Raw genomic sequence first — 14,206 nt, 5'->3', positions numbered from 1 at the left:
GACGTGTCTCTCCCATGTTTCCCTTAATTAGGAGGTGGCAAACTTTTCTCGTTCCCTCCCACCGGCTTTGGTTTAGTAATCAGACCCACATGAGTCACGCCAAACACGCAGCCCCCTCCTACCGGAGTGACAACAAGACAGCGTACTCCAGGCTGTTGTCCCTTTAAAATCCGAATCCAAAGGGGTAATGATTTATCAAACGTGTATTATCAGGAAGATGTCAAACGAAGGGCACCTTGCTTCCCACTGACGCAAACCCGGCCTTTCCCAGGGAGATATAGAAAGCGCCTCTTGTTCCAGGGCCAAACCTAGACCAGTAGAGGATTTTACTCTGCGGTTCAATCTGTTCGCATCAGACATGGTGAGTGCTTGCTTTTATTCTCTAAAGAAAGGTGGAAGTGGGGATAAGGATGGCTGGCTCGTTTGGGGTATTTCTTTTTGGAAATATCTGCAATAGGCAAGAGGCAGAGAACCATTTTCGAAGGCTCAAGTTCAGGTATTCGTACTTGGGAGCCTTGCCGGAGGGCAGAGGAGGTTTCCCTAGATGGTAAAGCTGCTCTTAAACCCGATCCTAGGTACTGTCCGTGGTACTGAAAGTCAAGATTCCTTTAACCGCGAGTGGCTCTGGGTCTTAGAAGCAATTGAGAACGCAGACTGGAGTCCAGGCATTGGGTTTGGTGCACGTAAACTCGGTTTGTGCGTTTGTGAAGCGGGTCAGAGCAGAGATTTTCGGTTGATGAGAAGGTACTTTGATTGGTTTTACAGTGAAGTAATTATTTATGCTATCTTGGAACTCTGAAAGGTAACACTAGCACGCGGAAGCCAAAGGGAAACCCACTGCTGGCAAGTCTTTACGTTTAAAATTCAATAGGGAGAAAGCGAATGAAAATTATTGGTGAGTTTTGGTCCTTAGTCAAGAGTTGGGAGGGAAAGAATATGATATTCCTGGAAATGAACAGCAAAATAAAAATAAAAAATTGGCAAGATCCGTATACATTGGAGGGGTCTGGAATCAAGTGGAGAGAATGTAAGGGTCAAAGCCAGCTACTATGCGTTTCCCATCTAGTTTATTGTTTTAGCGGTGGGCTGTTTGTTGGTAGTAATATTTTGATTTAAAAAAACAAAAACAAAACCTTTAGCCTTGACTTTGCATCTTGGGCGACCAAGGTAGGCTGGAAGCTGGAGTTTGAATTTACCCGTGTGGCTTCCAGCCTTGGCCTACCCCAGAGCATGTTTTGTGATCACAGCTTGTCTATGGGGGAAAAAAAAGGCAATGTGCATTGTTGAATGACAAAGGAAATGGGGCGGAAAATTAAAGAATCTTTCTCCACAATGGTGAAGGGGATGCGGTACCCACAGCCTTGATTTGAAATCCACAGAGGGCAGGGAGCTCCTGGCTGTAGGGTTATTTCTATATTGCCCGCCTCTTTCCCCCGTCAAAACCCACTCGCCCTTCCGTCTTAGTTCCTCCTCCACCTGGGAGAAAATATTAGCTTCTTCATGTCCCAGGGTTACAGACGGGTCTAGCGAGTGGAGAAACACCGGTTCCGTTTGCTACCCTGTCTATTTTGTGCCTGGACCTGGAATGTGTGCATCTGTGTATGCAGACCCATATATTTTATTTTTAATGCTGCCGTGACTTTTTGTTTGTTTGTTTTGCACGAACTTGACATTGTGTTTGCAGGATTGCAGTGCTCCCAAGGAAATGAATAAACAGCCAGCCAACATCTTGGAGGCAGCGGTGCCGGGCCACCGGGATAGTCCTCGTGCACCTAGGACCAGCCCTGAACAGGATCTTCCTGCTGAGGCCCCCGCGGCCGCTGTCCATCCGCCACGTGTGCCCAGGTCGGCTTCCACCGGCGCCCAAACTTTCCAGTCTGCGGATGCGAGAGCCTGCGAGGCCCAGCAGTCCGGAGTAGGGTTTTGTAATTTCAGCAGCCCCCGGGCACAAGCGACCTCCGCGGCCCTCCGGGACTTAAGCGAAGGGCACAGCGTACAGGCCAATCCCCCTTCCGGGCCCGCCGGGGCTGGCAACGCTCTGCACTGCAAGATTCCAGCTCTGCGTGGCCCGGAGGAGGACGCGAACGTGAGTGTGGGCAAGGGCACGCTGGAGCACAACAATACCCCAGCCGTGGGCTGGGTGAATATGAGCCAGAGCACAGTAGTGTTGGGAACCGATGGCATCGCGTCGGTGCTCCCGGGCAGCGTGGCCACCACTACCATACCGGTAAGCAGGTCATAAGCGGCCCCCGCTGCCTGCTGCTCAGCAACCGCGCGTGAAGGGGAGCTGGGCCCTGGCGGGTGCACGTATGCTGATGTTGAAACGGGTTGGCAATGCCAGGTGGTGGATGCTGGAGGCAGCTTTGGGGCTTCGGAAGCTCGCACTGCTGGGGGAGGGGAAGTGGGGTCAGGTCCTCAGTTAAGGTTTGGGGTGTGTGTGTGTGCAGCGATCGAGCCAGCAAGGTTTGGACTTGCTCTTCCCAGCCTCAGCTGTAGAACCGGTGCAGATCCGTTAAATAAAAGCAGATAGATTCTGCATCTTGCAACAGACCGAGTCTCCCTCCTATCAATGTCTGAGTCTTTTTTGGTTCTTTAAAAAGAAAAACTCCAATTTAAAAGGAAGCCTGGGGTGGTATGGGAGGGGGGATATAGCTTATTCTGAGAGCTCTCCCCATGTGAGTCTACCCCCAGAACTACCCCAGAACTCTCAATGAGGAGCTGCTGAAGTTAAATTTAAGCATCAGGGTCTCTTAACCTGGCCTCTTCTAAATCCCAGAATGTAGTTTCTTTTTTCATTCCCCTAACATAAGCCCTCTCCCTTGTATACAGTTCGGTTCAGGCCCTTCCCAGTTGGGTATCCCCTTAGCTGGAGATAGGAAAAATGTAGAGTGAACCCTGATCACTGGACCAGGGATAAAGACCATTTTTCCTCCTTAAAGTCTTTTGTTCCATTTCACCCCAGTGATTTCTCTCCCTTCTCTGCCCCCCCACTGCCCCCCAACCCCCTACCCCGCTGTTATAAGGAAAGGGAAGGTATTCTTCCCTTTCCTTGGCCTGTCTCTCCTTTAGCTCCCCTTTAACCCTGCAGTCATAGGCTAGGTGTGTGGCCAGAGCTCAAAGGCTGGGCGGTGGGGGTGGGGGCAGATGGAACATCACCAGGAGCAATGTGGAGTTTATAGACCTGTCTCTCCTCATCTGTAGCCCCACCCCCACTCACATAGTAGGAACTCAGCCACCCAGTCATCAGGGTAATTAGACATAACCTTGCATTTACATGTTTCTTTGCTTTGGAGTTTCTTTCTAGAACACTGTTCTGCATCTATTAGATGCTTTTAATGGCACGTGCCCACCAGTGGAGTAGAAACTATGTTTCCCACACCTCCCTTTACCTCTGCACTGCGACAAAAAGAGCTGGGACTCCCTTACTCTGTCAGCTGTGTTGGGGGTGGGGCTAGGGGTGGAGCCCTGTGTGTGTGGGGGGGGGGGCGGGGGGGGAGGAACAGCAATGGGGTTGAGTAAGAGCTGCCAGGCCTGAGAGTATCAATGTTTCAGCCCCCTTCTGACACTCACTCTGCCCTTCTCTGGACTGTAAGCCATCTTCTCTCTTGGCCATCACTGCTTCATCCTCCATGACCTGGAGAAGTACTCCATGCTGTCATTTGATAGGTGAAGGGTGACTGGGGAGCAGGGTGCCCCACCTTTCCCATTCATTTTGCTGCGGCTTTCTAGAATCAAGTCCATGTGAGCTTGGAGACAGAAGGCTAGAGATTCACAGACTATGTAAGTTGTCAGATGCCCCAGAGACAATTATTCAGTCCCCCCTCCCCTATTGTCCAGATGTGGACAGAGGCTGAGCCCAAGCAGTGCACAGGGAGTTGTCCTGATTAGTAGCAAGATCTAGATCAGAAGTCATGGTTTTGGCTGTTCTGTTTCTTACCACATTAGTCTTCTCCTATTCTTTCTCTTGTGTCAACTCCAATCCTCTATCCTGCCTGTTTCACTCGCTCCAGGGCTGAAGGATGCACCTTTTAAAATTAGCTGACTGGGCAGGTTTTGCCTGCAAGTTTTGGCAGAGAAATGTGAGGCAGGGGCTCTGGCTGGCTGGAAGCATTACAATTCTTATTTCTGCCACACGTTTTGAAGAAAGGACTGAAGAAGGGGTGTGCAGCGAGGGGGTTTTATGGGGTGGGGGAAGGAATTGGTTCGGAACCTGCTTGCTGGGAACTTCAGGCATGATACTGGGAGTCTGCTTGCTAAATGAACTCCTGGCGACAGGTTGGGTATGAAGGGACGGTTATGCTTGGGGAAGGCTGCTTGCTGGTGTGCCCTGACTCTAGGATTTAGGAAACCGGGTCAGAGGTCTGATTAAAGAGGATCTCTAGAATAAGATTTGGGGAGGGGCTGCTTGCTGAAGACTCAGTGCAGGGGTGAGGGGTAAGGGCTCTGCTCGTAGATGCATCCTTTCTTCAGATTTGGGATCTTGCTTGCCGATGCATCCTATGTGGGGAAACTGGGGACCTGCTTGCGGGGGAAGGACCCTCAGCTGTTGCGGGGAGGGCTGAATGGGGCCTGCTGAGGACCTACCTGGGTCTGCTATCCGACAATGTGCTTTTCCGCCCTCAGGAGGACGAGCAAGGGGATGAGAATAAGGCCCGAGGGAACTGGTCCAGCAAACTGGACTTCATCCTGTCCATGGTGGGGTACGCAGTGGGGCTGGGCAATGTTTGGAGGTTTCCCTACCTGGCCTTCCAGAACGGGGGAGGTATGGCTTTTCAGCTCTTTCCGCCTGCGGAGGGGGCGGGCACTGGAGGGGTGGGGCGGGTGCATCTGAAGACCTTAAGCAGAGGTTGGGAGGGAAGATTGGGGCAACCTGGTCCTCTGCAGGCCAGACTGCAGGAGCGAATGGAACCCGCTGGATTTCAGAGTGGACATGGGCTCAGCTGAGGTGTAGGCCTCACTCACTAGAGATCTCTACTGGCCCAGACTGGGGAGGGTCCCCAGGCAAATGTACACCGAAGCAGAGGTGTTTGAATTCAAGTTAAGGAAGTGAGTACTCCCTTGTAGGAAATGCACTTTAGAGCCCGATGCCCTGCTGTCCCGAAGGTCAAAAGGTGTCTGGTTGTAACTGGGAAATGCGGAGCCTCCTCCTCGTTTGGAGACTGCGAAAGAACAACCTTGACAGAATGCAGGGTGCAAGAGAGCAGTGGGGAGCTCGGGGTGTACCTACTTCCTGGGTAATCTCTCAGGAGTACCCCACCCTAACAATCCCTTTCTTGGGAAAAGGCAGGAGATATTTTGATTTTAGTTATATCATTTAGCAAAGATGAATCTACTTCCGTGTGTCCTCACTGTGTGAAAAATGCTGCCTTTGAAAGAAGAGTGGAGATGCCAAGGAGCATGGATTAGAACTCACTGGATCTTGGATGTACCCACCAGGAAGGGACCCTATAAAGCCAGGGTCCCTTGACTTGCCACCCAGAGGTTCAGGCGAGGGGCTGGTTGCTCGCCCCAGGCCAATTAACAAGGGTCCTCCAGGAATTTGCATCTCTATTGGACCCAAAGTGCAAGGAATGCACCCCTAGCCAAGTCCTCTCTGGTCGGGGTTTTAGGTCCGTTCCAGGAGGCATTTGGTGCCCAGAGTAGAACCCATGCTGCAGCAGGGGACAGTTATGGTGTAAAATAAAAAACACCCTCCACCCTGCCCCGTCTTTGCAGTTCCGAATAAGACATTTTGACAAGTACTAATGCAGATACAAAGTGTTCGAAATCAGGGGTGTCCCGCACACTGATATATCGGACAAAGCGCCCTGGCTGGGTTTCCATTCTTTGCCCAGCAGGGAATCCCCAGCCAGGCCTGAGTGTAGGGATAAGGTGCTGTTCTTGGGGCTGCAGGGGTGGGGGCGGGAGGGGGGTTTGCTTGTGGGATGGAACAAGGGAGGGGAGAGATTCCAGAAGAGCGCTTTTGCCCGGGAAAGTGCCCGCCCTTGTTTCGCCCTGAAGATTATAAGGGGGGCAAGAAGAAAAGCAGAGGCTTTGTCCGCAGTGCAGCTCAGGCTCCTCACAGCACTGCGGGAGGGGAGCTTCAGCACACAATGAACATTTTTTTTCTTTTAAATTTCTATCCAGAGAGAATAGAGAAGGAGCCCAAGCCTACACCCCAGTAGATCCTGGTCTCTACTGGGATCTTATTGACTGGAGGCTTTGGTAGAAAATGACCCTCTGCCAGACCGACCTGGAAGAAGTCAGGGGAAGGGTGGGGGTGAGGGAGTAGCTTCTGAGCTGAGCACAGCCTTCCAGATTCTGTTATCTCTAGTACCCAAATTGACCTTGACTCTTGTCCTGGCAATTCTCTCCAGGCCTGAAAATCCTTGCCCTTCCCCAGAACCCAGCAAGGCCGCAGGTACTAGGTACTACAGCCTCCCCCAGGCCCCGGGGGAGGGACAGAGTTGAAAGAGAAACACTTCTGAGAGCTCACAGTCTAGAGGAGACAGCCGCATAAATATTTTGAAGAGAAGGGTGCTTCTTGAGGCAAGGGACTGTGGGAAGACTTCTCCCCCAGAAGGAGGGCTGACTTCTGAGGACTAAGCTCTGAGTGGAGAAGAAGGTTGTGTGAAGAAGCGGCTGCCTGTGGGTGATGGTGTGGGCGGGCCAGAGTGAGAGGGCATCGAGTTGTCCCCAGGCAGGCAGAGCAGGCCAAGCTCTGGTGAGGTGAAGGTTTGTGCTTTCCTCAGATTATTGTACGGGAGGCTCACAAATCCAGTTTAGCTGAGTGTTTGAGGGCCCACAGAGGGCCTAGGTATTAATGGGAGTCCACCAAATCTGCCTCCAGTGAAAGGCACGGATTTGTGAATCAGTGGAAGGGTTTAATTTGGGAGTGGGGTGGGAATCAAAGCATTGGAAAGAACACTGGGCATGCAACTTCTTTCTGGTGGGAAACGGAGGGCAAGTACTGTCTAGCTTTATGACTTTGGAAGAAGGCCCTAAACTGCCCTGTGGGTGCCTACTGTAGAGCTAGGACATTAAAAGCCTCTTCAGTTTATTTTTAAGAAGACCAAGTCCAGCCCAGAGGGTTGGGTTGGACCGGAGCCCTGCTCTTGTCTCCTGACTCTTCCTTCCCACTTTCTCTCCAAGGTGCGTTCCTCATCCCTTACTTGATGATGCTGGCGCTGGCTGGCTTACCTATCTTCTTCCTAGAGGTGTCCCTGGGCCAGTTTGCCAGCCAGGGTCCTGTGTCTGTGTGGAAGGCCATCCCAGCTCTGCAGGGTGAGTCCAGTCTCCTGGCTTTGCCCTCCCCGTCACCTTCCAGACTTAAGGAGGGACACCTACTCCCTCTCATCTTCCCTTCGTTGTTTCTGCCCTTGTGGGGTCCTTGGCAGATCGTCTCCATTTCCATAGATGCACCCCCCTGTGCGGAGCATCTCTGTGGGTACCATTCTTGCACGGGGTTTGGGATGACACCAACACAGGCCCTTCACCTTTGCAGGCTGTGGCATCGCGATGCTCATCATCTCTGTCCTCATAGCCATATACTACAACGTCATCATCTGCTACACCCTCTTCTACCTGTTTGCCTCCTTTGTGTCTGTGCTGCCCTGGGGGTCCTGCAACAACCCATGGAACACACCAGAATGCAAAGATAAAACCAAACTTTTACTAGGTAAGTTTGGGCATGCTTTAGCAGTCTGTGGTTCATTCAATAGATGCTCAGAGAGCACTGAAGAGGCAAGCCAGGCCCAGGGTGCACAGAGGTGACGTCAAACCTCCAGACATACTGAATTCTAACGTTTAGAAAGCTCGTGCCAAAAGGGTGGGAGTCAGAAAAGTCTTGTTTGCTCCCAGAGAGCTGATGTGTTTGTTAAATGTCCAGGTTAACGTTCCTGTGTGGGATGTTTGCTTTATTAGAGTGGGTAAAGCCAGGAAATTTGCATTTTTACCAACCAATCTATGTTTTGTTTTGTTTCATTGAATATATGTTCATCTAGCTGTGATCTGGGAGTGAGTTTGCAACCCTCTCTGGTATTTTTCCCCCCTGAGATCCTCATTGGCAGAGTTCTCAATAATAATGCCACAAATCACATAGACTCCAGGAACCCCACACATGTGATCCCAGAGCTTTGACTGAGACTCTGCCCCAGACTCTGTTAGAAATGTGTGTAGTATGAGGACCAAGGAGAGGGCTTTCTACTATGGGGAGAAAGGAAAATTGGTGCTGGGTGTGTGAAACTCACTGTGTCCAGGAGTCGGGGGCACATTTTCAGCTTATTGGGTGGAAGGAAGGAGTGGATGCCAGAAGACCCAGGAAACAGAAATAATGACTGTTCTGTATGTATATTCCTATGCTTGCCAGAGGAAAGACACGGGGATATGACAGCAGCTGTGAATATGTAAAAATCCACGAGTGAGTGAGTGTGTGTGAGTGTGTGTGAGTGTGGTGTGTGTGTGTGAATGTGTGTATGTGTGTGAGTGTGTGTATGTGTGTGAGTGTGTGAGTGTATGTGTGTGTATGTATGTATGTGTGAATGTATGTGTGTGTGTATGAGTGTGTGTGTGTGTGAGTGTGAATGTGTGTATGTGTGTGTGAGTGTGAAGAATGTGTGTATGTGTGTGTGAGTGTGTGTGAATGTGTGTATGTGTGTGTGATTGTGTGTGAGTGTGAATGTGTGTATGTGTGTGAGTGTGTGAGTGTATGTGTGTGTATGTATGTGTGTGTGAGTGTGAATGTGTGTATGTGTGTGTGAGTGTGAATGTGTGTATGTGTGTGTGAGTGTGTGTGAATGTGTGTATATGTGTGTGATTGTGTGTGAGTGTGAATGTGTGTATGTGTGTGAGTGTATGAGTGTGTATGTGTGAGTGTGTAAGTGTCTGTGTGTGAATGTGTGAGTGTGAGTACGTGTGTGCCTGTGTGTGAGTGTGTGTGTTTCAGATAGTGTTAGTCACTGTGGGAAACTATGGGTATTTTAGTGGGTACTGGTAAGCAATTGGTCTCTCCCAGGTTTTCCATGGAAGGTGGGATCCTACTGAGGTCATTTGCACACAGTCTCTTTGATTTGTCCTAACATTCACCTCCCAAACCAGTTCTTTCCCCTACAGCGCCCATACCTTGTGGAACTTTGGCATTGTTTGCCCCCATGGGTGTGTTAACAGCATAAAATGAGTTCTTCCCTGCTGTATTAGTTACCTGTGGGTGCTATGGTAAAGAACCATGACCCAAGGTGACTTTTGGAAGAATGAGTTTATTCTACCTTATGGTAAACAGGAGTCCATCGTGAGGGGGAGGCATGGCCAAAGAAGCAGGAAGCCAAGAGATAATATCAGGAAGCAGAGAACACACTGGAAATGGGGTGTCTTGGTCAGTGCTCTATTGCTGTGGAGAGACACTGTGACCATGACAACTCTTATAAAAGACAGCATTCAACTGGGGCTTGCTTATAGTTTCAGAGGTTTCATCCATTATCTTCAGGGCAGAGAGCATGACAGCATGCAATTAGATAACTGGAGAAATAGCTAAAAGTTCTACGTCCAAATCCTGCAGGTATGATTGGATAGAAGAGAAATATCTCTACTGTTGCTCTCTTTTGGTCTTATTCAAAACTTCTCTAGGTAGAGGCTGGGTGGTGTGTGTGTGTGTGACATACATGTGTGTGTAAAAGTACTACAGTATAAACTATGTCCTTAGATGTGGAACAATAACTTGAGGCTACATCAGGCAGCAGGAAGAGAGAGACACTGACTTTGGTGTGGGCCTTTGAAACCTTAAAGCCCACCCAGTGATGCACCTGCTCCAACAAGGCCACACCCCCTAATCCTTCTCAAGTAGTGCTGCTCCCTGATGACTAAGCACTCAAACGTATGAGCCCATAGGGGACATTCTTATTCACACCATCATGTGGGCAATGCTATAAACCCTCAAGCCTGCTCCCAGTCATCATGTACTTCCTCCAGCAAGGCCACGCCTCCTAATCCTCCCCCAACAGCATCACCTACTGGGGACCAAGTGCTCAAATATGTGAATCTATGGAGGACATCACACATTGAAATCAACACATGTCCTATATAGTCCCAGTCCCATATTGAAGGACACAGTATACACTGTAGTGCTTTTACACACACACACACACACACACACACACACACACACACACACACACACGCACACGCACACACACACACACACCACACCCAGCCTCCACCTGGAAAGGTTTTGAATAACAGCAAAAGAGAGGAACAATAATGATGTTTCCCTTCAATCCAAGCTCTGCACACCTGGAAGGGCTCAGGAGTGGGGAACGGGGCTTGCACAGGTTCCCAAGCACAAGAGTCCACTCTATGGATGCATGACCAAGGCTAAGTGTCCCTCAGTATCTGTGGGGCTCACAGTCTTCATCTCCACTGGTTCCCTGTTAACAGTTTCTCAGGGCACTAGAGTGGTGCCCAAAGCTGGTAGCTGCATATCAGAATCACCTGGGAATGAGCAATGTCAGTCACTTAAGGAACAAACTTGATGAATTAAAGATCAGACTGAGTCGATGACCCTGGGAACCAGGATTTAAACTCTTCTCAGATTTGGACTTAGGGTCCATCTCAGTTGATAGAGTATTGTGTACCATGCATAGGACCCTGAGTTTGATCCCTAGCACAGCATAAGCTTGGTGTGGTAGTGAACGCCTATGATTCATTCCAGCACTCTGGAGGTGGAGGCAGGAGGACTAGAAATTCAAAGTTGTCCTTGACCACATAGCAAGCTTGAGGCCAGTGGGTTTCATGAGATCCCATCTCAAAAAAGGAAGCAATATGGTTTTTTTTTTTTTTTTTTTTTTTCTCAAGTATAAACCAAGCTAGGAACTAACTACCAGGGTAGAAGTTGCTCACTGCCTTTCTATTTTTCTTGCTGTTGGGGACTGAACACACACATGTGAGCCACCATTGGGTAAACACCCTCCCCACCTCCAGAATAGTTTTGGACAATGTGGGCCATACTTGGTTTTAGAATGGGGTGTGGCCCACCTTCTTTGTCCCATGCAGTACTTACCTCTAAAAAAGAAAAAAAAAATCTGTGATTTTGGAGAGATTTCACTTGTAGCTCTTCACAGAATCAGAAGCAGCAATCAGATGCCAGAATATGTTCTTGGAAACAAGCACCAAGTTTAGATCAAGCACATTATTCCAGGAACTGCCTCCTGGAGTGGAGAAAACTCAGGTCATAACCCATTCCAGAGTCCAGCTTGTCTTTGCCAAAATCTGACTGGAAAGGAAGTTCTCTTCCAAGAGTATGTGCTGGATCAAGTTGTGGCTTTGATTTAGGATCCAAGGATGCTTTCTGGAGCGAGCTAGCCTGAGAGGCCATATGGTCACAGCGATCAGTGTCCTGCAGCTGTCCCTCAGGTGGGAGTATCATTCAGAAATATGCAGTCTTTTACCAGTAAGGTCCACTCTCACCAGTGTAGCATCTGAGCACATATTAAAGACAGCCACCTTCACTGCATGCTGTCTGTCTGAGAAGCTCATTCATTGACTATTCAATGTTAATATGCACAACAAGCCTACATAGGCATTCCATTGTTTCTATGTCACAGGTGAAAAAACTTGAGCAGAAGCTCTGAATTAGGTGTCTGGTTGGACTTGGGGACTGGAGTCCAAGTATGCATGCCTTTTAAGGCCACAGACTTACCCCAGTGTTAAATGCTTCCTAGAGTGCAAGGCTGCACCATACAGTCACATTTTCGACCCTCTTGAACAGAACCTACGGATTGCAGACGGCAAGTGACACGATGATTATTGTTTTGTTCCAGATGACTAAGAGGAGTTTTCAAACTTACATTGTAAGTTGCAAGGTCTGCATTTTGGGCCATGTGACCCCCATATTTTCTGCCTGTCCTGGGTGCTTAAAGAATCTTTGGTCCATGTGTTCTAGTCTATCAAGTCCCAGCAAAAGTGATATCATGACAGGTGTTCCCCCCCCCCCGAGTGATATTTGTGGTTGATATTCTGTGTGATAGCAAGAAAGATCACACACACAATAGTTAAGCTATCATTGTGATGATTCTACGTGGAGGCATCCGTGCAAAGGGAAAATGAGGGACAGATAAGTATGGTACGAAACTGCTAATTGCAATCACATTCACAGTGCTGAAAAACAGTAGGAACTTAGTATGTGATAAAGAGCCCCACAATTCCATCGCTCAAGTAAATCATGGCTCACCCTTCATAATAAGTTATTCTATAATCATTAAAAACAAATAGTCATATATAAAAGCATGGGAAAAATCTCCCACATCCTAATAAATTTAAAAGCATGCTATGTTCATAGTGGGATTTTATCTTTATTAGAGATATCTACATGGATGTAAGGATAAAAATTTTAACAATTTGGGGCCCATCTTTGCTCCATTTTTCTGTCATAGGTATGCATCTATTGTGTAGTTTATCCATTTTTACATGTGTGTGTGTTTTCTTTTTAAAGCTACCTGGGTACCTTGGCCAGACATATAGGTGATGCCTCAAGAGAGAGGCAGGCATGACCCTGCCCTGGTTTGGCTTCATGTCTCTCTCCATGTGGTTTGAAGCAACCCTGAGAGGCAGAGGGCTATGGGCCTGGCATGGCTAGGAATCTATTCACCAGCCGCACACTATTAAAACAGCCAGAACACAGACAATGGGCATATTTCTCTGATTATTCCCAGGAGCCCATGGACGAGTGAGAGGCCACAGCACGCTTATCCATAGTTTCTATTTTTTGTTGTTGTTAATTAAATAAAGCAAAGTATCAATATCCCCCTCCCCTCTCTCTGCACTCCCCTCAGCTTCTGCATTACCTGTACATGGGTGGGCTCTATATGTGGGGTCAAGTTCTCTTTGAAATGGGTTTCAATCCTGTTGGGTTTTGAGGTGATGTAGAAAGGTAAGAGAATCCTGACTTACAGAGATACGCGTTGCTTTAAAGCCCTTCTGCTTGGCTCAGCTGTTGGGAATTTAGACAGTAGCTTTTCCCATGCCATCTCCAAGATGGATACACCAAGCTAGGCTTCTTTGGGAAATGGACCTGATGCCCCCTCTCCTCCCTTGCAGTGTTCCCCACATGACCCCCCCCCCTGCAGACCGCCTTAGCCTCATAACCACCTCGTTTTCAAAGCAAGCCTGGCACCATCCCAGGAGATGAACGAACCTATAAATGGCTTAACATTGTGACCCTCACACACAGTGGGTGGAGGTGTGTCCACCACCAGTGTTGCCCTGATCATGTTGTCTGATTGTTCATGTCAGCATGCAGATGACAAACACTGTGCCCACTCCAGCCCGAGACCAGCCCTGGGGCTGCCTACAGAGAGAGGTAGAACATGCCCAGTCATTTCATCTTCCTTCACGTTTTTATTAAGGCAAGGCCTTGTTCTGTAGTTCAGATGGCAATCCTCTAGTCTCAGCTTCCTGCGTCACTAGGTACAGCTTGTAGGACAGGCTACTGCCCGGGCTGACTCAGCCCTCCAAGGATCTGCAATGGAGGACAGTTTGTCCCTACCCTGCGGAATGAGTTCAACCACTGTTTTGTTCAAACAGGGCCTTAGCTGGGTCAGCTCAAATTGGAACAGTATAAACACCATTTCTATTTCTGGAATGGCTTAATTTTCATTAGAACTTTAATTAAATGATCCCTTTTCTCCCCGGTCTTTCCTGTGCTTTCATTTATTAATAATTGCCCGAGTAAAGAGAATCCCATTCCAACAGCTTTCCAATTTAGCCGATCATTATCGCTGTTCTTTGTTCGGGGTTGTTGGGCCGCGGAGCTCTGATGAGATGGCCTGTCACTGCTTCTCTGGCGGACAGAAAGGGCAGAGAGCCGGGAAGCACGCTCCTGCCACCTAGTGGTTAGAAGAGACATTGCAGGAGGCTCGAGGCTGCTGGTGGCTCTGCAGCATTGCAGTGGGAACCTGGAACTGGATCTTATGAGGCTACACTGGGCTTGGCTGGTCGGTGGTCCTCTGGGCATTCACGGGTCCAGGGAGTCTTTACAAAGGCAATTTTGGAAGCAAGCAGCGATCACTGAGATCTTAGCGGATGGGTTGCTTTTCATCAGGAAAAATCAGAATTAAGCCGTGGTGATTTATGCCAAAAGGATCTGAGTGGAACTTTAATCCCCTGGTTCAGGTTGCTTCTGGGGAAGAAGAAATCTTCCCCAGCAAAGATTTGATAGTCGGGAGTCTGGAATCCTTCT

General features: G+C 48.9%; 1 protein-coding gene across 1 annotated transcript in view; it reads left to right on the top strand.

The window, feature by feature from the left end:
• Positions 1 to 301: 301 nt before the first annotated feature.
• Slc6a5 (solute carrier family 6 member 5) overlaps positions 302 to 14,206 on the top strand; it is a 48,550-nt gene continuing 34,645 nt past the window's right edge. Inside the window, exons 1-5 of the mRNA XM_021167225.2 lie at positions 302 to 361; positions 1,685 to 2,227; positions 4,624 to 4,762; positions 7,132 to 7,263; positions 7,484 to 7,657. Coding sequence (XP_021022884.1) covers positions 359 to 361; positions 1,685 to 2,227; positions 4,624 to 4,762; positions 7,132 to 7,263; positions 7,484 to 7,657 — 991 coding nt within the window. The 5' untranslated portion in view covers positions 302 to 358. The remainder of the gene's footprint in view (positions 362 to 1,684; positions 2,228 to 4,623; positions 4,763 to 7,131; positions 7,264 to 7,483; positions 7,658 to 14,206) is intronic.

This window comes from Mus caroli, unplaced genomic scaffold (assembly GCF_978045245.1).
Source record: "Mus caroli unplaced genomic scaffold, Mus_caroli_1 scaffold_8, whole genome shotgun sequence".
NCBI classification, from domain to species: Eukaryota; Metazoa; Chordata; class Mammalia; order Rodentia; family Muridae; genus Mus; species Mus caroli.
Note: the sequence above shows the minus strand (reverse complement) of the source record. Positions and strands in the feature narration are given on the sequence as shown.